A 24,332-nucleotide genomic window follows, 5' to 3' on the forward strand; every position below is an offset into this window, starting at 1 on the left:
CAGCAGTAAGCGTAAATCTGTAATTTGGGTGATTGTAAGTGCGAATGTGAAATAAAATTCGCTACATCAAATACCTCGTGAAGTTATTTGTCGCGTCATACCCCCGATACGCGACAATACATTCTGCACACTATCTTGTGCAATCAACAATAACAGGTTTGGCAACAAGATGTGATGCTGCCAACATTTCATCATACTTCTGATGAGACATAAAGAAAGAAGATTCTTCCCAATTTGGACATATTTGTTATATTATCCACCAGTAGTGGTCAAACTGAATATACATTGGATGAGTCTGAATCCTTTTTCCATAGCCATAAAATTATCATCTCTTTATATCAATACTTCCTGGAGAAGCAGAAAAACCTGCATTATATGATGGGGCAGAGCCCATGTCATGACAATCCTTCCTACTTGGGTCATGCCTATCCCTCTGGTATCTGCTACTGGTGCCCCATGTATTTGTTGTGCCTGGTGTGATGGAGCTTTCAGGGTCTCTTAGAACAGATCACTACGTCTCTTAAAAATATCTGCAGCCTGCTTATCAGCCAGTCTGTCAAGTTGCATATGAGCGTTGAATTCCCTGGGCTTCCTGTCTCTTCTTGCTGAACCTACATCTTGTACTGCGGCAGTAGAGAATCTGCCAGCCTGCTGACCACGTGTCACATTAATGTCCAGTTCATTCTGTGCTGTCAGTACCTGCCCATGCCTCTGATTACCGACTTCCAAAAAGCATTTGTCTTCTGGATGCTGCATATCAGAACTACTTGCACCAATTAATTCTGGAGGTTTCAGCTTCAAATCAAAAATCGATGGTAGATTTAAACTTGTCTCTGAACTAATTCTCGGATTCCTGCTAAGATGCTGCATATCAGAACTACTTGCACCAGTTACTTCTGGAGGTTTCAGTTTCAAATCTAAAATCGATGGTAGATTTAAACTTGTCTCTGAACTAATTTTCTGATTCCTGATAAGAGAATACTGCTGTGACTTCAGGTCATCCTGCTCAAAGCTATGTTTTTGCAATGCACCTCCATACATGTCATGTCTAGATTCATGAAGATAATCAACTTCCTTGACTTGTCGAGAATATCCCCCTTCAAACACTCCTGCCTCTGGCATTTCTTTGTCTGGCCTCCCAAATCGAGATACTGTGCTTTCAGGATGGATTCCACCAACTCCTCTGCTGGTGCTGACATCATGTCTCTTGTCTTGGTTGGCCACTCCCACACTCCTGATGGCCTCTGCTACCAGATGTTTCACTTTCTGAGCTGCGTCTGCAGAAAGCTGTGGTATGGCAGCTTCTCTGAGTGAGTCTGCTATCAGATCCTCCACCATGTCATTTCTACTTCTGAGGTTTGAACTCATTCTCACTAACTTCCTTTCCCTCTCTTCCTCCATTTGCCCCCTATACGCTTCTTCCAGAACTGGTCCCCTATAATTTTCTCCGCGCATCTGACTCATCCATTCTTCTTCAATTTGCCTCTTCCGTTCTTCTGTCAGCATTTCTCTCTTCTGTAGTTCTTCAAGAAGTGGTCGCCGCCATTCTTCTTCCTGGATTCGTCTCCTCCATTCTTCTTCTTGGAGTCTTCTCCTGTGTTCTTCATGGATTTTCCTTTCTTCTTCCTGGATTTGTCTCCTCCATTCTTCTTCCTGGATTTTCCTCCTTTCTTCTTCCTCGATCTGTCTCCTCCGTTCATTTTCTTGGATGCATCTCATCCAGTCTTCGTCCCGGATTCGCCTCCTCTGTTCTTCTTCCTGGACTTGCCTAACCCAATCTTCTTCTTCAACCTGGATCTGTCTCCTCTTTGCTTCAAGCATCCGTCTATTCAATTCTTCTTCCTGAATCTGTCGTATCCGTACCTCTTCCATCTGTCGTCTTTGTTCTTCCTCCATCTGTCTCCTCTGATTTTCAATCATGATCTCTCTAAGGTAGAATTTGTCTGCAACATTTTCCACATTGCCAACAGCACCAAAATATGCCCTCTGGATCTCTTCTGCTACTTGCAACTGCATGTTGGAAGCTGTGTTCTCAAACAAAGAGTTATGTGCTGTCCCAGCTCTAATCTCTGGTCCCACGTCACAGCTCGGTTGTAAGAACACTGTCCTGTCCCATACAGAGGTTGGTAACAAATGTCGACCTCCTTGCTTCCCTCTGATATAGCGCTTCTTTGATGCACTTGCTTTCCTGTGTACTTCTGACTTGCGTGGCACAGATTTGTCATTCATCTGAAACGTTCCCATGTCATCACGACCAATGCGCTCAAGCAGAAACAACAGCAAGTAGCCTTTTGAGTTTGGCCAGTCCACTGGAGCTACTTTCACAGGGAAAAATGGATTGCCCATTTCTTTTTCATTAGAAAGTGCACTCAAAGATTGTATGGTGTTAAATGTAAAAGCTTTGTCTTCTACAAGCACCAGTCGGTTCAGATGCTGTACCTTCCTCAGCTGCTCCAATGCAGTCACAACTGAAACATATTCAGAATGGGAACATTTTTACTCATGCTGTCCCTCTTTAAAATCGTTCAACAAATACTAACAGATGTCTATTTTTTCATTAAACTGGCTTAGTTCAGTGAAGAGTTGGTGCTTGGTCTCAGCATGATTCATAACTCTTGAAAGCAAAGCAGTAACTACATTTACCATCTCCTTTAAAGTCAAACAACTGTCTTCTGGCCACAGTAGACTTTTGGGCTTCATTTGGTTTTCACAATAAAGAAGAGATCATGTCCCTCAATATAACTGCTAACCTTTGTAGTGGATATGTGTATTCTGGGGGATAAGATCTGACACAGCAATCATCTGGGAGACCTCACTCATCAAGTGACGAAAGTTTGGCACACTGCCTTACAGGCTCTTCTGGTGATCATGCAAATTGCTGTAACACCACAGCACAACTTTCCCCATTCACTGAAGAATGAGCTCTCCTATATCATTGCTTGTACTCATCTTCTATAGTACTGCAAGTAAAGGTATCCCTGTAACACGCCATGGAGGTCCATAGGGGTGTGAGACGAGGTTCCCAAATTTCCTAGATAATCAGCTCATAGATGGCACTAAGGCCGTCAGCCTTACGCGCCCCCCACCCTTTACCCCAAAGAATATTCCTGGTACTCTTTTCTGTTACAGGGTGAGTCGACCCCAGGGCCATAGTGCGACTGGAAGGATTAGGTAAATTGAAAAAATCCACTTCATCAGAATTCAATACCATGACCTTCCAGCTTGTAGCTTAGTGCCCCCTTCTATAGTACTGCCAGTCTCAAATTTATCACGAATTCTTTGAATTGTCAGCTGGGTTAGAGATGCGGATGCAGATTCAGTCTCCACTACCTTTACACTTCACCCATGCTCTCAAATTTTCAGTACCACTTCAAAATTAACTTGCACTGCCTGAAAGCAAACTTGCACCATGTTGTACTATCACTGACTCGTGCATAACATATTGCCAACTAATACCATCTGTTAAGTGAATGCCACATTACTTAGAGGCACAATAAATTTTGGTTCTATATGTGGACAGATGTTTATAACAATCCATATGCTGCTTCTGAGACACTCTGTTCTCATCTCTTCCATCCATGCTACATGCCCAATCCATTCTGCCTTCACTGAGTTGATCAGCATATTCTTTTGTGAAGAATATGAATTATGAATCTATTCATTATACAATTTTCTCCATCCTCTTATCACTTCTTCCCTCTTTAGTCCAAATACCCTCCTAACACTGTTCTCAGACACCCTCAATCCATGTCCTTCCCTCAATGAGAAACACCATTCACACCCATAATAAGGGCCATGCACAATTATAGTTTCGTGTGTGTGTTTTTTTAATCTGTATGCTTCTACACAGTTGGAAAGACAAAATATTCTGAACTGAATAGTGGCAAGCAATTCCCAAATTTCATCTGTACTCAAGTTTTGGTTGTGGCATTTCTTCCATAGAAGATGTAAAGAGACACAAATCTGCATTTTCATAACTGTTCACTGTAGGGACACAACATTATACGTATTATCTGCTGCAATTATGAGTACCAACTGAACTTACTTTTATAAGAGCGATTTCTGCAGAACATCACAACAGCACAGATCTCATCACATGTTTGTTCCTTAACGAGTTCCTGAATCATGTCCTCACTCTTCCCACCAAAATATTTGCAGTGTGTGATTCCGTTATTTGCCGCATTCTTCTTGGCGACTTCCATAGTTGACTCAGTGTCCACACTCAGAACTTCTCCTGCAACCTACAAAAAGACAGTGCTGTGCATCACCATGGTTCTCGGGAACCCACGCGCATATCCAATTTGTGGACATGGATAAAGTGCTTAAGTTAAAATACACAAGGCATTACCCCATACCTTTTCTTTGTCTCCATGACCTGGTGCATGGTAACATAATTTTAGAGAATAATTCTAGCACATTACCCCTCATCTGCCGTGCACTGTATTACTGTAATAGCACAGAGATGCATTCCAGCTGACCAAACACTCCATTTTCTCAATGTTAATATCACAGATTTCTCGATAAGAAACTGTTCCCCACCCAAATTAAAATGTTGTCACCAACCCCCATAGCATTGGGAAATTTAAAACCCCTATTCCTGGACAATGGGAGCCAGAATATTGCAGTCACTACAGCAATCGGCTATGGATTGGACTACTGGGATTCAGTTCCTAGCACACAAGAGATTTTTCTCCTCTCCACAGCATCCAGACTGACTCTGTGGCCCACCCAGCCCCCTATCCTATGGCTAGTGTGGGCTCTCTCCCCAGGTGTAAGACTGCTAGGGTATGAAGATAACCACTCATTTCCATCTAGGGCCAAGATCAAGAATGGAGCTATATTTCCACTCCCCCTTCCATCATCATGGTGTAAGTCTTAATTAGTGGCCGCGCCACAGTTCAAGCAGTTAGTCGCTCTCTTCCCACCGTGGCGGCCCGGATTAAATCCCGGGTCTGGTCAAGTCGGATTCGTGGTGGACAAAGTGGCGCTGGGGCAGGTTTTCTCCGAGTACTTCGGTTTCCCCTGCCAATCTTCATTCCACCAATTGCTCCACAATCACCCTCACCTATCATCTGGGGCTGGTACAATAGGCCAGAAGTGGCTGCAGTACAAGGGACTTAGTCCCACCCCACTAGCAATAAAAAAAGTCTTAATTAATTAAGTACAGGGACAACTTGCATTTTGCCTCTTACCTCTATTTCTCTTTATTTCTATGCAATAAAGATTGATAGTGAAAGATACAGCAGCATACTTGGGGAAAGAAAAAAAAGAATAAATGTTTAGACACAATACAAGACAGGAGGCCACTTTAAAAAGCATGAAGATGGAAGGGCATTATTAAAATTAATTTTAAAGTGGGTTGCAGACAGGAGTGTTCTACACTGAAATGGCTCTAACAATGATTTTTGTGTTCACAGTGATACATTTCTTAGATTTATAGCATATGGGAATTTCTGAACATACGAACATCTACTGACTATTTGACAGGAAAGCCCATATCATAAAGTTTACATTTTATTTAACACCACTAGAATATTTAAGACTTTATTTCACAGTTGGGGGGTGGGGGGGGTGTCAAGAGGTTGCGATTTTAGACATCATTTAATGTGGTAGAATCTACTTTTCATTATACTGATTAAGAAATCTGCACTTCGGTGTTTTTCTGTACCAGCTATTCTGTGAATGAGTCATCTTATGGGCTGTCATATCATTCAAGGAGTCCTACGATCTAAATGATCAAGTGTTTCAGGATTCTAAGTTATAAAAGGTTGCAGCCAAAGAAGATTTTTCATCCAGAAACATGGAATGTACGTGGTGCAATCCAAAAAGTTCCCGAAATATATTAATAAAAACTATTACATCTTACCTAGATCTTATTCTGCACCATCACCTTCAAAGTAGTCCCCTTGGGAGCGCATACACCGATCCCAGCGTTTCTGCCTGCCACTTTTCAAATGCATCCTGGAAGTCTTTCTTTGTTAGGGTGTTTAGTACCATCTGCATTTCCGCTTGAATTTCATCAACTGTATCAAATCTTCGCCCCTTCAACTTGATTTTCATCTTGGGGAAGAGAAAGAAGTCGCATGGAGCTAAGTCTGGCAAGTATGGTGGGTGGGGAACAACTGCCATCTTGTTTTTAGCCAAAAATTCCTGCACAATGTAAGCCATATGCGGTCATGGTGGGTCATACTGGAGTACCCAGCCATTCGTGCGCCACTTCTATGGACATTTTCTCCTCATGTCCTCCTCAAACGCCTTAGAACATCGCGATAGAACTCTTTATTGACTGTCTGACCAGGAGGGACGAACTCCTTATGAACAATCCCGTCAATATCAAAAAAACAGATCAACATGGACTTAATGTTGCTCTTGACTTGTCAAGCTTTTTTTGGCCCAGGTGAAGGGCTCTTCCATTGCGACGATTGCTGCTTGCTTTCAGGGTCGTAGCCATAAACCCAACTTTCGTCACCAGTGACAACCTTCGAAAGAAAGTTTGGATCCTCTTGAAGCTGTTGCTGAAGTTCCCTGCAGACTTCCAAGCGATGCTGCTTCTGTTCATTTTGCAGCAGTCGTGGCACAAACTTCGCCGCAATCCTCCTCATGTTCAGTTCCTCTGACAAAATTCGTTGACATGTACCATAACTTAGTCCCAAGGTGTTACAGAGGTCTTGGATGGTCAGTCTACGATCTTGCAGAATCAGATCCCTAACTTTCGCAACATTTTCTGGTGTTTTGCCCGTTGACGACTGTCCCGAACAATCGTCATCATCAGTCAATGTTTGGCCATTTTTAAAACGCTTATACCAGTTGTACATTTGTGTCTGGCCTAAACTGTTTTCACCAAAAGCTTGCTTCAACATTTGGTGCATTTCTGCAGCGGTTTTCCCAAGTTTGAAACAAAACTTTATACAGACACACTGCTCTCTCAGGTCAGCCATCGCAAAACCGCAAACTCGCGGAAACACAACAATGGAAATATGTTCACCAACAATAAACCCAACCACTCAACTCGACACCTCTTGCCACACTGATTCAAGGATGAGGTGTGAGGAGACACCTAGCAGTATTTTGATGTACTCATAACCATTCGAGCACAAAATTCAAATTTTGGTAACTTTTGGATTGCCCCACGTAAATGCCTGCTACTACTGGGCTGCCACAAAAATATTATCTGCAGGTAATGGAATTTATATATATAAAAAAAAACAAAAGAAACCCTAGAGTTGAGATGTCATGGCTCCCATATTTTCTAGTCAATCAGCTCACAGATGGCAATGAGGTTTTCAGCCTTATGTGCCGGTGGCCCTTTACCCCCAGGAAGATTCCTGGTACTCATTTCTGTTAAGAGACTGAGTTAACCCCAGGCCCATAGTGCAGCTGGAAGGGTTGGGTCAAGTGAAAAATCCAATGACCTCATCAAGAATCAAACCTGTGACCTCCCAGCTGTAGCATTAGTGCCTTAACCAACTACCCTAGCTTACACTGAAAAAGAAATAGTGTGGTAAGGTCAGCTGGACCATCAATGTATGTTGTCACAATAGTGTGATGCATGGCCAATAAATCAACTGTGCTACTGGCACACATGTTTATTCTTTCACATTCCTGCAGGAGTGAAGGTAAAACCCATAAAATTTGATATTATCACCCCTACTTACAACAATTACATTTCTTCTGAACTGAGTATGGTGTGGTCACATTTTATGTGAATTTGAAACAGTGTGATATAAAAAAATATTAATAAAACCCCACTTTCTGCACAAAGTTTGAAATAATGCAAAACCCGGAAATTCTGCAATACACTTATTCCTATGAACAAGTTCATCTTGAATTATGCAAGTTTTAAGTTAGGTGAGATCTTCAGGAACGCATCCCTCTTATTATATGTGACCATTCTGTACTTTAAAACAAACAAGCACTGCATGCATGTGCTTGATATTTCATCCTAACCTTGGACAAGTGCAGTCCTACAAGCCCAATGCCACAGCCAATTTCCAACACTGTCGTTTTCTTTGTTGGTGCCAGTAATTCTTCCATAACCTTGCACAATGTCTCAGCCCCATGGACAGAATTCCAGAGGTGCTTTATGGGTGGAAGTTGTAACTTGAGACCAGCAACTGTATCTTCAAGGCATGGCTCTCCCAATACCAAGTCCAGGGCTGTTACCTTAGTGTCACGACTGTAAATTCAACCGTTTGTTATAGTTATGAAAGAGAGTACCTCTCTTCACAATGTGTAAGGCATATAACAGTTTAGGATGGAGGAACTGAAAAATATATTTTTTCTATAGCAAGAAATTTCATAATTTAATCATTATTTATAAGCTCATTTATTTACTGTTTCATAAATCAAAGTAAAGAATTCTCCCTTACACAGTAAAGTAAAATAAAATACAAGTAAAAGTTTCTAACATCTGCCCCAATTTCATTGATGTATAGGATTAATTGAAATTTTTTCAACTTCTTTTTTTAAAGTGGAGGGGGGGCTTATTCACAATGAAATATGGTGTTTTATTCTGATCATGACTGTATTATTTTGTCTGTGGGAATATCTGGCTATTCCCATAAATATCTGAGATATAGCACCTGCTGAGATGAAAGGAGACTGACACATATAGAAGGAACTGATGTCACAAAATAATTATTACCAAAAAATTAAAAAACTGATATTAATAGCATTTAGAAATTATTAACAGGAGCACATGGTATGACTGGAGGAATCATCTGAAACAAAGACACAGTTGCTATTACTGGTCAAATATGAATGACCATTAATTAAGACCACTTTTGTACAGCCATCATCTCAGTTTCTTAAAACCATAGATATTATACAAGATTCAAACACTACGGTATCTTTTATTCATGTCTGTGGCCCCAGATTAAGCTTTACTAGTATTGAAGAGCTAGCGAAAGCAGAAAGATCATCATCCAACAAGGTCCTGTAGCACATTTTCTTAAGATTCAATTATACTCCTCTGCCATGAATATACATGTGAGGAGGAGAGAATACCAGCTTTCAGCAACAAGTCAACAGAAAATTTAAGCCGTGACCAGCCACTTCATATAAACTAGTATCTGGCAAACTGTTTCCGTTAATCCAGAATCATGTGAATTGCCAGCCCTCACCACAGCAAACTTTAACGTGTTCCAAGTGACAGAATAAACTGAGGTGACTGCAATGACAACACTCAATGCAGTCCAACACAGGCCTGTATGCAATGGCATGGCAGACAACATAAGTAAACAGCATATTCACAGAGAAACACATAACATACCACTCAACAAGAGCATGACGGCTGTTCAAACAAAACCTGTCCATAGCACTGACAGTGAAAATGGCTATGGTTGTCAGAGGTCACTGCATAGCTGTGTGCATAATACACCAAGAGCAAATCATGAGCAGATACAAACAGTGTGATATGGTTAACTACCTGTGTTTCTGATGCAGAATCTATCCAAAGAGTTGTCAAACACCCAAAACCAATGTGAACACCAAGTGGTACTCATGACTTTCTTACCACCATCAAGAGAAAACATTCTGGGATTCTCACAAGGAGTGTCATCACATTTCACAACAAAACCTGTTCCCGCATGACCTGCAGTGTCCTACATATGATGCGCTCCATGCACTGCAAGGTGTTACACCATCCCCCATGCAAACCAGACTTCAATTTCCATGTGTCTGGCTGCCTCAAGAAAGTGCCATTTGTGTCAGCACACACCAAAATTCCAACGCTTTCTGATTCACAGTAATTACTAAACCAGAGCTCTTGTAGCAACAAAGTTGCCCTTCTGACTACACATGAACCAAAGATGATGTGCTGTTGTGAAAGAAACTTCACTCAGATGTGTGGCCACTGGCACATCAATTGGGATCACGTCTTTCCAGGTAACGAAGCAGCACAAAAATAAGTAGACTTGGACAAGAAAAATATGAAAATCAGTCATTAGCTTATTTTACAAAGCTGCACCTATGCCTTGGTCTTGTAGTAGCAGAAGGGACAATGCACGCCAATCACAAATTGCAAGAAAGGCAGAACAAAGCAACTGCTGAGGACATGTGGTCACAGCTGTATTTGATGCAACAATCAGATTCTACTTAATACCTAAGAAAGGTATAATGGACACCAGAGACTGAACATACTTGTTCATGTCTCGGATGTAAACCGAGGTGACGTGACACTTCATCCCCTCTCCGGATGTGAAGAATATTTTCATCTCATCATGCACTCGTTTCAGCTCATCATTAGTGCAGTCAAGAAACACCAAGAGCATCAGGTCCTGGACACTATTGGTATGTATCACTAGCTTGTGCCACATCTTCTGGTTTCCTTGGGTGTGCACAAACTCCTCAAACACCTGTCAAAATGTAAGGGCAACATCAGTGCATCGACTCACATGGCAAACTCTGAAATTTCAACACAACAATGCAATCTTAAAAGTAACCATGTCTGTGAAGCAGGAAAAGGGCTCACACTTTTACAGCAAAGTGAAGAGTGGACAGGTGCATATATGGTTAAGGTTACATTCCTGTGGGGTATGATGATGTGTAGCCTGGTAGGTAAATACCAAGATTACACAGGAACTTGCTTCCTCAATCTTCAGGAGAGAAGAGCTTGAAATCTATGGCTGCTATGTGCCAATGCCTGCCAACAGAGATCACTACGAGGTCAGCGGTATGTCAGCGGGAACCTGCTGTCTCCAAGGTTCACATCTTAATATGAATTGTTATGAGAATCTCAAAGGTATGAATTGGGCTGTATTAAGTCATGCAGTATGATTAACTTGCTCTTCCTTATATGAAGGACTATGACAATCCTAGGAGGTCACTGATATGTACAATCCATATGTTCCATGTTTCAAGGAGCACTTTGTTCTCATGATATTGCAGTAATCTCTGCAGCAGTGGAGGCTCCAGACATGCATTATGAAACTGAGTCTTCCACCTCTTCATTGTGGTTGACTTTAGATGAACAGAGTTTGTTTGCTCCTTTAACACTCTTTAAATAGTTCATTCTTAAACATCCGTAATGCCTTTTGATAGATTAGATCCAAGAGATTAAACCCCTGGCAATTAAATTACCATTCCACCAAGGTCGATACTAATCCACTGTGCATTACAGAGACTATATTAGAATCAACAGACTGGAATTAAATCACCACTGCACCATGGCAACTTTCAATCCACTATTGTGTATCTCCTTGGGAAGGTTTAGCACTCCTGCGGTTCTGCATATTGAAGGAAGTGCAGTGCCTTGCTTAGTGGAGGTCTAATGATAATCACTTCCGTGAAGTGACTATACAAGTGACAAAATCTTAATTAAGCTACAACATCACAGTCACATATGACATGCGAGGCTGTTTCAGGTCATGGCACTTTCATAGGTCAGACTGTTCATCAGCTATTATACACCCCAGGAAGCATAAATAGATGGAGCTGTGGTTGATTAGCAGGTGAGAACCAAAGGAACTCCGACAGATACCTGCTCCAGTGCCTGTGTTTGAAACAAATCTCACACGAAGTCAGCTTAAATTTAACCTGAAATTCTGCTGTGGGAAACTGTGCCCAACTTCCTGAGTGATGACATGGCCTCCCACAGGGGAAACTAGGAATAACAGGCTGCAAACAAAAGTCATCAAATATAAAAAATCAAATGAGCAACACTCTGGGAACATGTTTTTCTTATACATGAGCTGAAAGTCAGACAGTGTAACTTACCAACACAATACAAGACAGCAACTAAAGCAACATATCCCATGTACACACCAGAATGAAGCACAAAAGGAAAAACCATGGCAACCTTTATGCAACACCATTCATCTTTATGGTGTCAGTTCATGAAGCAGTAAAAGCCATCAACAGAATATGGACAAACATCTGTATATAAAAAGTATCAATTTCCTCAGGTCCAACACACTCAAAATAATCATATGACACTGTTGAGAACAGATGTTCTCACAGCGGTGAAAATGAGGTCTGGTAATCTTGGGTACAATATTGTGTAGTCTAATAGATACTAACCAATGTTTCAGAAGAATCAGCTACTTCCATTCTCGGGCAGAAGGTCTGAGGTTCATCTCAAACACTGGTACATATCTACCAGGCTACACTGCATCAGATCCCAGTTTCTCTACATTACAGTTGCACCACGATTTAAAGATCCCTGTTCTCAACTGAACGTCATGTAGTAAGCCCAAACTTGGGTAAAAGATAGCAACTGCTATCAATCAGATCTTCATTTCAACTCCAAACACTGAAGCGTGAAGATGAAGAATTGTACTGGTCAAACCACAAACATGAATGTCTAACAGAGGGGGGGATTGTCAACCCATGCTGTTTGCATGTGAACAGTGTCACAAGCCGATATAAAGAATCATTAAGACACAGCAGGGGTGTAGGTCCATTGTATCAACCAAACTACACTTTTTGTATGTTAAGGAAACAAAGATACTACAATGTTATGGCAGCAATCATGATAGTACCAGTCGTAAAGCATTTGCATTCATGTCATGTAATGAGGGGAAACAGCTGAAACAGCTTATGTGTCAAGGCCCTACCTCTGCTATCTTCACCACGTGATCTGGGTAGTTTTGTTTTACTGATGACAACTTTCGTACATGCCCATTCCCTTCATGGATACCTACTACAAGCTGTCCAGTCTCTTTATCTGAACCTGAAACACAGTGTTACCAATATTAGGTATGGATACCACTTTTAACTTGAAAACTTCATGTAATTAACTGTGCTAAGAACAGCAGATTTGTGTTTGGAAGCTCATTACAAGGAAATGCACATACCTACTGCAAACCAACATACAGACACTACTCTCTCACTCGGAGAACAGTCCTTGAATTTGTCCAAAGCACAAATTGCTCCACCATGTTTAAGCTGTCTCTGACGAATAAAATTTGAGAGTTCTGGCGATTTTTTGGCAATATATCTATTTAAATCATGTAGTTTAGTACGAATGTCTGCCGTCTTAAGTTCTATCTGTAAGAAAAACTCATATCAGTCTTAAATGTGGCAGAAAACTTCAAAGCCTTGTCACTGACTAATCAAAAATATAAAACATTTCTAAATTAAAATTAGAGATCAATAATACAGCCTATCATGCCCAATTTTTATTATGATTATCCATTCACCTCTTTAGGCCATAAATTCATCTAAACTATATTTAAAAATTCAGTTCCTACGTCAGAGAACATGATGCATTTCTATAAAAAAGACCAAACAGCTATTACTGTTTGTGGAAATAAATGTTGTTGTGAGAATCGTCTGAAACAAATAAATACACTGTATGGACAAAATGCAGAGTATATGTAAGTAATTACTGCGTTTTGAAGGGTTATATTGCTGTATATGCAATGCTTCCTTTCATCGTTATGTGTGGTCATTTCATGCCAAATCAACAATGCAAAAAACTTGGGTGATATAACTCGATCTTTGATTTTTTATTTCAAATTCAGGTTGTTACAAACATGGTCACGAACCATATGATTCCATGTACACAAGGGAATTTCTGAACTAGTTGGGAAACTATTAGCTTCTCAAGACTGATTTTACTTCAATTTAGATAAGACATACAGCATTCAATCAGCAGGGTTGATCATAAATAAATGTACATAAATATATGGAAAAAGGCAGTCTTGCCTCATCTCAAGAGTACATTTGCCTTGGCAGACTAAAGAAAATCATATGCATGGATGAGATTCAAACCAGATACCTTAGGAATACGAATTCCGCTGCTATCTAATTCAGCCTCACCTGTTCTTCGTAAGACTTCTCAAAGAACTGTAATAATTTTTTCTGCTTCCTCATTCTCTTGACGGCTGGTCCTTCATGATTACCTTCAAATTTCTGTTTCAGTCCTGAAGGTCTGTCGACCTGACAAACGAACACCCAATATTATGTTCACAAAAACATTTACTATCTTTCGTGTCTGGTGTGGGTAATGTCGTGAATAAAATTATATGAGATTTGTGGCTCTCACAGTACGTTTACTCTGGTCAGAAAAGAAATAAAAAAGGCTGATAAATTCCCTTACCTTGGTAGCATAGTTACAAAGGAGGGCGGTAGTATGGAAGATATAACAAATAAAATATCTAAAGCAAAGGGGGCTTTTAATCAACTACAAAAAGTTTGAAAATCAAGTGCTATTTTATTAAGAACAAAACTATGTGAAATCAATTCTATTATATGGATGTGAGACATGCAGATTCACCCATGGGGAGAAATTAAACAACTTAGCAAGAACCCTGTGAGGTGGCAACACTTTGTTAATGTCCTGTGCCCCAGTGGGAGCTAAAGGACAATGATGATGATGATGATGATGATTGGTGGCGGCAGCAGTGGTGATGATGTGGCTCTCACGGTGTTGGGTATTAAGAATGTGGCCTTCTGGGATGTGAAGCTGTGTTGGTTGGTAGATGGATATCAATGTTTTGGAGAAATCCGCAGCCTCTGTCTTCATGGTAGAAGGTGGAGGCAACAGACTTCTTTGAAAAGTGAGCACCTATCTACCAAGTCACATGGCAGCACTTCTCAGAGGACCGTAATCTTAATGAATGTTTCCTGTAGTTCAGTCCAGCATGTTGTGGAGATTCATCTTGTCCAAAGATAAGTCCACTTCCTACTCTTTCTGCTCCTGGAGCTCAGTTACACAGTGGCATTGCCTACCTGTCCATTATGTCACACAGGCTATGGGGAACATATACCAGCAATATGCTGGAATAAGCATAATAATAAACTTCACACTCATAACCCAGTCATTAATATACTGTAGGAACACTGCTTTAAATGGCAATACTCATTTACTCATCCTAAATAAATCATAAACTTATGCAGGCCTTCAGATTCTCACAGCAGTAGTAATGAAGAGTTCTCTCTTCTAGGATATAACGGCCTGTAGTACACAGAGTCAACCAGCACTTCAGAGAAACATACTGCTTCCATCTTCAGGGTTGAAGAATAAGCTAAGAAGGATACAAGCATGAAACAGGTAGCAGGGTACTACTCAACACCTGCTTGACACTGGTCTCTTGCTTGGCTTATAGGTTATATACTTTTGCTTATAACTTAAACATCTCATTACAGCCCAAAACTTCTATTAAAAATAATATTTTATATGTGTTATACAGGGTGCAGCAGCAAATTTGCTGATTTGAATTTGACGCCAGGAAGTGAGGTTTGGCCGTTAGAGGGTGCGGATGGTCTCATTCAAACAGGTGAGTCGGGAAGTTTGTTCTTCCTTCCACTTTAGTACTGAGAATGCGTTGGACGAAGGAACAGCGCGCGTTTGCCGTAGAGGCTTACTTTTCTAACGGTCAGTAGATCATTGCCATGCAGCAAGCATTCCCCGCGCACTTCAATATTTCCGCCCGAGCTCGTGTTCCTGGTTGGCAATCGATTGTTACGTGGGCAAACACATTCAGGAGAACTGGCAGTGTGGAAAAGAGAAGATCAGGGGAACGGCCCATCAGATCACCCCAAAACATGGAGGCGGTAAGGCAGTCTTTTTTGCGATCTCCTCGGCACTCAGCACGCAAGCATGCAGCTGCCCTTGGAATGTCTGATTGTTCTGTGAGGCGAATTCTTCATGATGACCTCCACTTTCACCCTTACAAGTTGGCTGTGGTGCAAGAACTCACTGAACGCGATTTTGCTGCTCGGCAACATGCATGTGAAGTGTTCCTTGAAACTTTGCCTGATGATGCGCTTGTGTTCTTTAGTGAAGAGGCTCATTTCCATCTTTCTGGATGCGTGAACAAGCAAAACATGTGCTACTGGAGTGATAACAATCCCCGAGAACTTCATGAGAGGCCCCTTCATTGTGAACATGTAACTGTTTGGTGTGCACTGTCGAGAGTAGGGATTATTGGTCCCTACTTTTTTTGAAGAGAATGAGGTTGCAGTTACAGTGAATTCTGTTTGCTATGTGAAAATGATCGAAGTTTTTTTTTGCCAAGTCTTGATGTAATGGCTGTTGGGGATCTGTGGTTTCAGCAGGATGGAGCCACGGCACACACGGTACGAACTGCAATGCGTGATTTGCGGGAACACTTCCCCGGGCGCCTAACTTCTTTGAGGGGCGATATTAAGTGGTTGGCACACTCATCCGATATAGCCCCTTGTGACTATTTCTTATGGGGGTACCTGAAATCCCTCGTGTACACCGATTGTCCAAGGACCCTTGCTCAACTGAAGGAGAATATTCGCCAAGCCATAGCCAACATACCCATCGCTATGCTGGAAACAGTCAACCGACACTTCAGAATTCAGGCAAATCAGTGTATCACCAATGGGGGGCACCACTTGTTGGATACAATTTTTAAAACAGAGTAAACGTAAATTTCCAATGTTGGAGAATATGGAGAAAAAATAATTACAATACCTATAACATCTTTTGTTTTACTGAACCTTCAAATCAGCAAATTATGCTGCCGCACACTGTACATTCAATTACATACAGGGAGAAACAATTTATGGAATATATCTGCTATCAGAAAGTTACCGGACTAGGTCAAAAAAGAAATGTTTCTGGTATTTGGCTGCTATCTCCTCCAAAATAGTCTCCTTGGGAACGTATACAGCGATCCCGTCATTTTTTCAACGCTTCATCAGAACCATGGAAGTCATTTTCTGTAATGCTGTTGAGTATTGCTTGCGATTCCCTTTGGGTGCCAGACACTGTTTCAAAATGTCGCCCCCTCAGTCTCATTTTCCATTTCCGAAACAAAGTGAAATCCCAGGGGCTAAGTCCGGCAAGTAGGGAGGATGGGGAATGATATCGATCTTGCTGTTAGTCACAAACACTGTGGTTTTCAGGGATGTATGGGCGGGCACGTTGTCATGATGAAGGAGCTGGTTGCTGTTGTTGTGCCAAAGCTCATTGCACATTTTGTCTAAAACATCTCAAAATGTCGCAGTAAAAGTGAGAATTGACCATAATGTTAGGAGGAACAAATTCACAGTGAACAACCCCATTCAAGCGAAAAAAAACACTGAACATGCACTTTGTTGAAATCCGGACCTGCCTCATCTTTTTTTGCTCTTGGTGACTGTGGACTTTTCCACTGCAACAACTGTTGCTTTGTTTCCAGATCGTAACTGTAAATCCAACTTTTTACACCCATTATGATCCTGGACATAAAAGTTTGGTCCTTGTTGGCCTTCTCTCGTAGCTCAAGACACATGTTTATGTGCTGCTGCTCTTGGTAACTTGTCAAGAGTCAGGGAACAAACTTTACAGCAGTGTGGTGCAAGTTCAAATTTTCTGTTAAATTCTCCTGGCAAACTTCACAACTGATCCCAGTGGTGCCTGCAAGCTCAGGGACTGTTTGGTGATGGTCTTCTTGGGTGAGTTCTCCAATTTTTTCAACATTTTCTGCCATTTTGCTTGTGCTTGGTTGCCCTGAACATGCGTCATCTTCAGTTGACACTTGACCCACCTTGAAACATGAATGCCATTGAAAAACCGATTTTTGGTATAAAGAATGTTCTCCAAAAGCCTCATGAAGCATTTCAAGAGTTTTGGTACAGGATTTACCGAACTTCACACATAAATTTATGGAGACACGTTGCTCAATTTTACCATCCATTGCAGACAAACAAAACACAAAGTTGAAAAAGCAATCATGTAAAAACAATGCATGTTCACAGCATAGCGTCATGTGGCAGACTGATGCAATAGGCTTGCGGAAGTGTGAGCTTGACCTCCCCTCTCAGCTTCTTTCACTGAGGCAGTTACAAGAATAACAGTCAGGGAATTTACTGATAGCACCTTACACATGCATGTGGAATAATATACGCAAAACATTTCGGATTACTAGGCATTCTAAAGGTCATAACATTTTAGAAAATGGATCTGTTTCTGTCCTCAGGTGAGTAGATGGGAGACACCTATTCTGCTGGATATACATACATATATATATAAGAATGAGCTAACCTCAGTCACTGGTGTATTGGAGGACATAATCAAAGCTGTAGCATAATGAGGCACAGTATAACAAGGGCCTACCATATTCTGATACTATGTCATGTTTCTCCCTTACAGGACTCAATGGCTTTCTAAAGTCTTCTACCACAACTGTGCCATCTGGTCTAACTTACTGTCACAGTCAGCTTGTAGTTTGCAATCCTTTGGTTGTGCAGATGTGCTCTTGCAACTTTCATATCTTGCTGGTTCAGGAAATGTAAATACACAACTGTGGCACCTTTCTCGCTTTGTCTGATTCTATGAGAATTATCACCCAATACACCATTCAGTACCTTCTTCAGATGCTGCAAACCATAAAAATTAAACACACCATTTAAAACATTTACTACAACTGTACAAAACTGCAGCAATCCTTAAGACATAAAATGGAATCAGGCACAGTGGCCTAGAAGTCGTCTTATCTGAGAAGTGCTGGGTTCAAATCTCACCCTGGAGACTAGTACTCTTGTGATTTTTCATAGCTTCTCTCAGCCACTCCAAATAAATACTGGGATAGTACCTCAAATTAGGACATAACCACTTCCTTCTATAGACTTTCTTATCCATAATTCACAACCACGTTAACATCTGATACTATATGTATAGTCAGAGACCACTGAAGGTCACAGTGCTAGGGCCAGTTTTATGGCTCGCCCCTCATACTCAGTCTAAGTTATTGACAGTGTCATTGAACATAGCACACTCTTTAAGCACAATATCATGAAGGTATATGAAAGAGTGGAGGTACAGTCCCATGCAGTCTTACTTAACTTTAGTATTATAAGGTGAACTGTCAGCTTCACATCCCAGCAGCTTTAACCCTAGGGAAAGAACCCCAGTGAATGTTTAAAGTGGCTGTGGGGAAAAGAAAAGAACCCATTTGCCTGCCTAGAATCGAACCCTGATCCCTCAGTTATCCAGTCTGTTGCTGAGTTACTACATCAAGCTAGGCTGTACCACAGCTCAAACATTTAAGTCGCTGGCTTCCCACTGCAGCAGCCCAGGTTTGGTCATGTGAAATTTGTGGTGGACAAAGTAGCACTGGGACAGGTTTTCTACGAGTACTTTGATTTCTCCTGCTAATATTCATTCCACCATTGCTCCATAATCACCATCATCTATCATCCGGGGCTAGTACAATAAGCCAGTAGTGGCTGCAGTACCAAATGAATTCAGTCTCGCCAACTAAGAACAATAAAAAAAAATACACCAAACTACTGAATCTCCCTACATTACATTATGTAACTGAATTAAAAAAATTCATTTTGTCACACAACTTCCACTCTGTTCCAGAAGCTGTGAGCCTCATAAAACAGCTGCCTAATTATACATGAAATTATATTATAGTAATTCTTTTGCATTAAGATCAGGTTTTGAGATACAATACTATGATATCTGTGATTTAATTTGTAGTTTTTGTATTTAACTCAGTCAGTATATTGACATGCTATGGGACGGATAGCCAGGGTTCGATTTCTGGCAAGGGCAAGATTTTTTTCTTCTGCACTGCATCCAGACTGGCTCTGGGGCCCACCCAGCCTCCTATTCTATGGGTACCAGGCACAATTTCTTGGGGGTAAGTGGCCACTCACCTCCATCTAGTGTCAAAGTCAAGAATGGAGCTATATCCCCACTCCTTCATGTCTTCATGGCATAGAGCTTAGCTAATTGAGCACTAGGACTTCACATTTTTCTTACATAATTGTCTACCAGACTACATGGTGTCACACCCCACAGAACATCTCACTTGTATAAAATTGTGTGTAGAAACTGGGATAGCTCAGTCGGTATAGTGACGGGCTACGGACTGGATGGTCAGAGGACAAGATTTTTCTCTTCTCTACAGCATCCAGACTGACTCTGAGGGCCACCCAACTTCCTATCCAATGGGTACAGTGGGCTCATTCTTTCCTCCATTTTGTGCCCAAGTCAAGAATGGTGGAGCTATACGTACACTCCTCTGTATGTCTTCCTACTAGTTCTTAATTAATGACAAGGACAAGTTTATCTTTTATAAAATTATGTGTATCATGTGCCACATGCTTGTTGAACTACGATGTGCTCATTGTGTTTACTAGTACACCAACTTGTCCTAAGTCTTACATAAACTGGATGCATGGAATACACATAATTTAGCTATCTACCTCAGAATTGAAGTTCTCATAGCAGTAGCTACGAAGATTACCATACTATGGAATGTGACACCTAACATTAATGCAAAAAAAAATGCATACTTGTGTGGTGACATTAATTTGAATACACAAATCATGTAACTCTTCTTTACTGAAATCTTTCCTAATTTGTTAGGCGATATCTATCCATATACTAATGAATTCCAAACCTTTTCGGTGAATCAGTGAAAAAATACAATATCCAGTTTTCAAGGCCAACCCAATTTTTGTCCACCACCACCAAATATGATTGGGAGATAAATTACTACTGCTCATGTACACCAAACGAATTTGTATTTAACTTACCCCAGCGTCTCTTGGAGGAATCCCACTTACTACTAAAATGTAATTATCCCACATGGGACTTAGTGCAGTTTTCGTGGAAGGAACCTTTAATGACTTCGCTTCAGCAGTAAGAACTTTTACTTTTGCATGTGCAACATTCGTATTATTTTTTTTACCAGTTTTACTTCCTGATGAATCATCAGAATGTCTCATTTCCTTCAAAGAATTCATAGCATCATTTTCAGCAATTCCTGTATCATTTCCATCGCTGTTGCGTACGTGTTTTCTGGGACTTGTTTCAGTTATCTCAATTCGTTTCTCGCATCTTTTTGTTTCAATTTGCATGCAGTTCTTTGTTTCTGCCACACCATCTACCTCTTCCTTGGTTAAAATCGCACGATTATCAGCTGTAGTGCTGCACGTTTGCTCATTAGCATGTTGTGTCTTCAACACATCATCCTGTGATACGTCTTTTTCTGGTATTAACTCCGGTCTCAGAAACGATTCAATTTCTTTGTCTGTGTCTTCATCAAACATAAGTTCTGAATAAGAGACATGTGAACTTATATCTCCCTCTTCGTTACTACTCTCCATTTGTGTACCACTTACTTTACTGGCTCCGTCACGTCCATTAAATTTATCACGCACACTATTAACCCTATTAACTGACGCCATTTTTAGTTTATAAGGAGCCTTCTAAACGTTCTAAACCTTCTAACCCACTACAACCGTGGTCACCATTGTTTCTACATTACGCTACGCTCAACAGCCTCAACAGCACTCAACAGTTTTCAACCTTCCTTTTCATAACTCGTTTTACCAACGTTTGCTCATTTGTAATGCCAACATAGTTCTCGAATTACCTAAAACGTTAATATGCTGGGACATTTATCGATTGCTGGGACGTCCATGTTTGTAATGTTTCGAGCATTGGTACAAAGCATGACAGGGTCAAAGGCTTTGTTTGTAGTAGGTGGTTCAAGATTTCAAGATCAGGAGTGCAACATTGCCACAACATCACATTCGGTTAGGTCTAACGCTACCAACCTTTCTAACTTCGTCCGAACTTGCCCGAAACTTATCACGCTACCAACAGCGACGAGCGGGAAGAACTGCGTTTCAGTACACATATCCGTGGTTTACGTATACTACTAGAAAGATCACTAGAGCGCACTAGAGTGCAGGCCGCGCAAATTGAATTACCGGAAAAGACTATCCTGGAAGGAAGAGCCAGAAAGAGATATGTATGATTCTTACAATTACAAAAGACAAGTCCTTCCAATGTGACTATTTCAGTTTTCTCACTTGATGATTCACTAGCCTTACATGTGTCGATCCATTTGGATCATCTTCAGAGGCACCAAACACTTTTTAGAAATCACTAACACAACAATTGTCATATCAAATACACATGTAATGTCCAATTACAAAATGTTCAATCTATCAGTCACAGCAGCCTTTCTGGTTATAGAAATATTTGAGTTGTTTTAAAGTTTTGAAAACTTTGTTAAAAATTAAAATTCATAAACCATACAGGTTCGTGTCAATAAACTCTGTCGTCCCTCTTCAAGGTGGCCAATGTTGTGCCGCCTGTGTAACTTGAGTAGGGAGATTCTTAGTATAGTCCATTATGATTTCTTGGCCCACTGTGCTGTGCTGGATCGAAACATGTAAGGCTAGTGAATCATCAAGTGAGAAAACTGAAAGTCACATTGGACGGACTTGTCTTTAGTAATTGTAACTGTTAATGTGACGGACCAAAATGAAACAAATCAAATGTATGATTTTTATTTGAATCAATGTCTAGTCTACTTGACACGGGCCATGCATATGGCACGATCAAAGAGAACATGGAAGTGATACAGACAGCAAAGAAAGGCCTTTCACTAGTTGGCATACAGATTCCTAACCCCACACATATTTGTTAAATACCTTTTAATATACTTTTATATACTTCTAACATGTCTTAATAATATTTCAACATTTTGTATATATACACCTTTGTTCTATCTTCTATTTTTATTTTTTATTTGTTATTCATCATATATTTGCAATTTTAATTATACACTAACGTGAGGCAGAGTTTTTATGTTAATATGAAGCACTGCACCGAAAAGGATCCGTATCTGTATTTAATAACTATACGTATTCCTGACTGACATGATGAGAGTAATGGGTGAATTTTTGCAACTTTCTGTTGCAAATGGCCCATAAAGAGCTGTTGAAACAAATTTTGAACCATTTAAGCCTTTCAGTATTACCTACAGATAAATATGAAAATGCTGTTGTTGCAAATATTCCCATTTGTGGTAGGCTATATCTCTTCTGAAGTATTTGTTATTGTGAAGAGTACAATCTTCTGGGAATTAGAGCCAGGTAGTCGCTGGAAGAATAAGACAACTGAACAGCACGAAGGCATCACACAGAAACCCAAAACCAAACTAATTAAGCATTACACCATGAAGTCATATGGGGGAGTGGATGTATACACATTTTCTTCACCTCAGCACTAGTTTGTGGTGAGTAGTCAGGTTCACGCTCTGGACGCTTTACTCCCGGTATCCACTGGATAAGAGAAAATTCTTGACACTGCCAGGACTCAAAATCTGACCCCTTTGCTGTCAGTCCCACAGCCAGTCACTATACTGACTACACTATCCAGGCTCATAGTGTGTTTGATATAATGAATTGTAAAGTGTAGTCACATGCTGTATCAAAGTGTGCAATAAATACACTTGTTAATCCAAAACCTGGCTATAGTCATTCATACATGTGACAATATTACTGATGCTACATACTCCTGAAAATGAGTGTGTTATTAAGTAACCAACTTAAAATAAAAAAATAGATGCTAATAAAATTATGTATACTTCTGAGGTAAATATGATTAAATAGTGACATCCCTATTTCAAGTGTCTAGTTCATTCAATGTAATTTTGGAAATAACATTGTTCAATGTGATCAAGGATCTATGATGGTCACACAATCAGACATTTGAGGCCAAAAAATTAAGATACTTTGTTATCATCATAGCTACTCTAATATTTATTCAGAATCCAAGCACACGTTTATCAAAAGGAACATAATGCATATGGTACATCAACTTTTAACACATATAAACACATCACTGCTAAAAGTAAATACATTACACCATGATAACTACATCAGGTTCACCTTTACGTCAATAAGAAAATCGTTCATTGGTATAGACCAGGGATGGTAAACCTTTTTGTTGCATGGTGTCAATGAACGTTATTTACCACCAACAACAAAGAGTGCCAGCCATCCTTCTTGACCTAGTACCATCTGGCAAGCTAAACGAGATTTAGAACATCTAGGGTTTTCAGTTCTTTGCAAGTATGTGATTTTGTGAATAGCATAATCTGCACACATTTCATTTGTCAGATGGCAAGTTGTGCTTCCTCACAGCTATCTGTGGGTGACCATACATCTCAGTATCCAGGGTGCATACATAAAGTTAGCACCACATATATCATACAAAAAGAATTATGGCTTCATCAGCTACTTAATTATTGAAAGGCTTCACATGTTAGTACAAATATTATGTTTTTGGATATTTTCCAATGTCCTATCTTTATCTGAAAACACCGTCCTGTTTATTTTTCAGAATATATTTTGGAGACTGGATTCTGTCTCCGTCTTCAGGTAGAACCTATTCAGTTGGGCCCAATCGAAATGGCTAGTCCCCATCTCCAGACCTGAAGATGGACATAGAATCTAGTCTCCAAAACGTTCGTGTTTGGAAATATAAACAGAAATGTGTTTTTAGATAAATATTCAATAACATATTTGTTATATAATGGACCATCTTCACAAACTTTTTGATCTTATTCACATGTTAGGTTCACCATTTACAAGAAACAACTCATATATTGTCCAATATT

General features: G+C 40.3%; 2 protein-coding genes across 2 annotated transcripts in view; both read right to left on the reverse strand.

The window, feature by feature from the left end:
- Positions 1-44: 44 nt before the first annotated feature.
- On the reverse strand, positions 45-21,205 carry LOC111869979. The gene is made up of 9 exons (XM_023861883.2): positions 20,449-21,205; positions 18,106-18,276; positions 13,762-13,881; positions 12,795-12,987; positions 12,555-12,670; positions 10,141-10,355; positions 7,948-8,176; positions 4,046-4,241; positions 45-2,468 (listed from the first exon to the last, which is right to left on the reverse strand). Exons 1-9 carry the CDS (start codon positions 21,100-21,102, stop codon positions 499-501), a joined length of 3,864 nt encoding a protein of 1,287 aa, XP_023717651.1. The 5' UTR covers positions 21,103-21,205; the 3' UTR covers positions 45-498.
- A 2,623-nt stretch (positions 21,206-23,828) lies between these two features.
- The window catches only part of LOC111869977, a 2,856-nt gene continuing 2,352 nt past the window's right edge, over positions 23,829-24,332 (reverse strand). Inside the window, exon 2 of the mRNA XM_023861881.1 lies at positions 23,829-23,860. Coding sequence (XP_023717649.1) covers positions 23,829-23,860 — 32 coding nt within the window. The remainder of the gene's footprint in view (positions 23,861-24,332) is intronic.

The sequence above is a fragment of the Cryptotermes secundus genome, unplaced genomic scaffold (genome assembly GCF_002891405.2).
Source record: "Cryptotermes secundus unplaced genomic scaffold, Csec_1.0 scaffold2419, whole genome shotgun sequence".
NCBI classification, from domain to species: domain Eukaryota; kingdom Metazoa; phylum Arthropoda; class Insecta; order Blattodea; family Kalotermitidae; genus Cryptotermes; species Cryptotermes secundus.

Coding starts and splice junctions, on each gene's coding strand:
- LOC111869979 (XM_023861883.2), bottom strand. CDS start 21,102: ATGGCGTCAGTTAATAGGGTTAATAGTGTGCGTGATAAATTTAATGGA. Junction 13,882..18,105: donor ACTACAAGCTGACTGTGACA/GTAAGTTAGACC, acceptor TTCGTTTGTCAG/GTCGACAGACCTTCAGGACT. Junction 10,356..12,554: donor ACGTGGTGAAGATAGCAGAG/GTAGGGCCTTGA, acceptor ACATTTTGACAG/GTGTTTGAGGAGTTTGTGCA.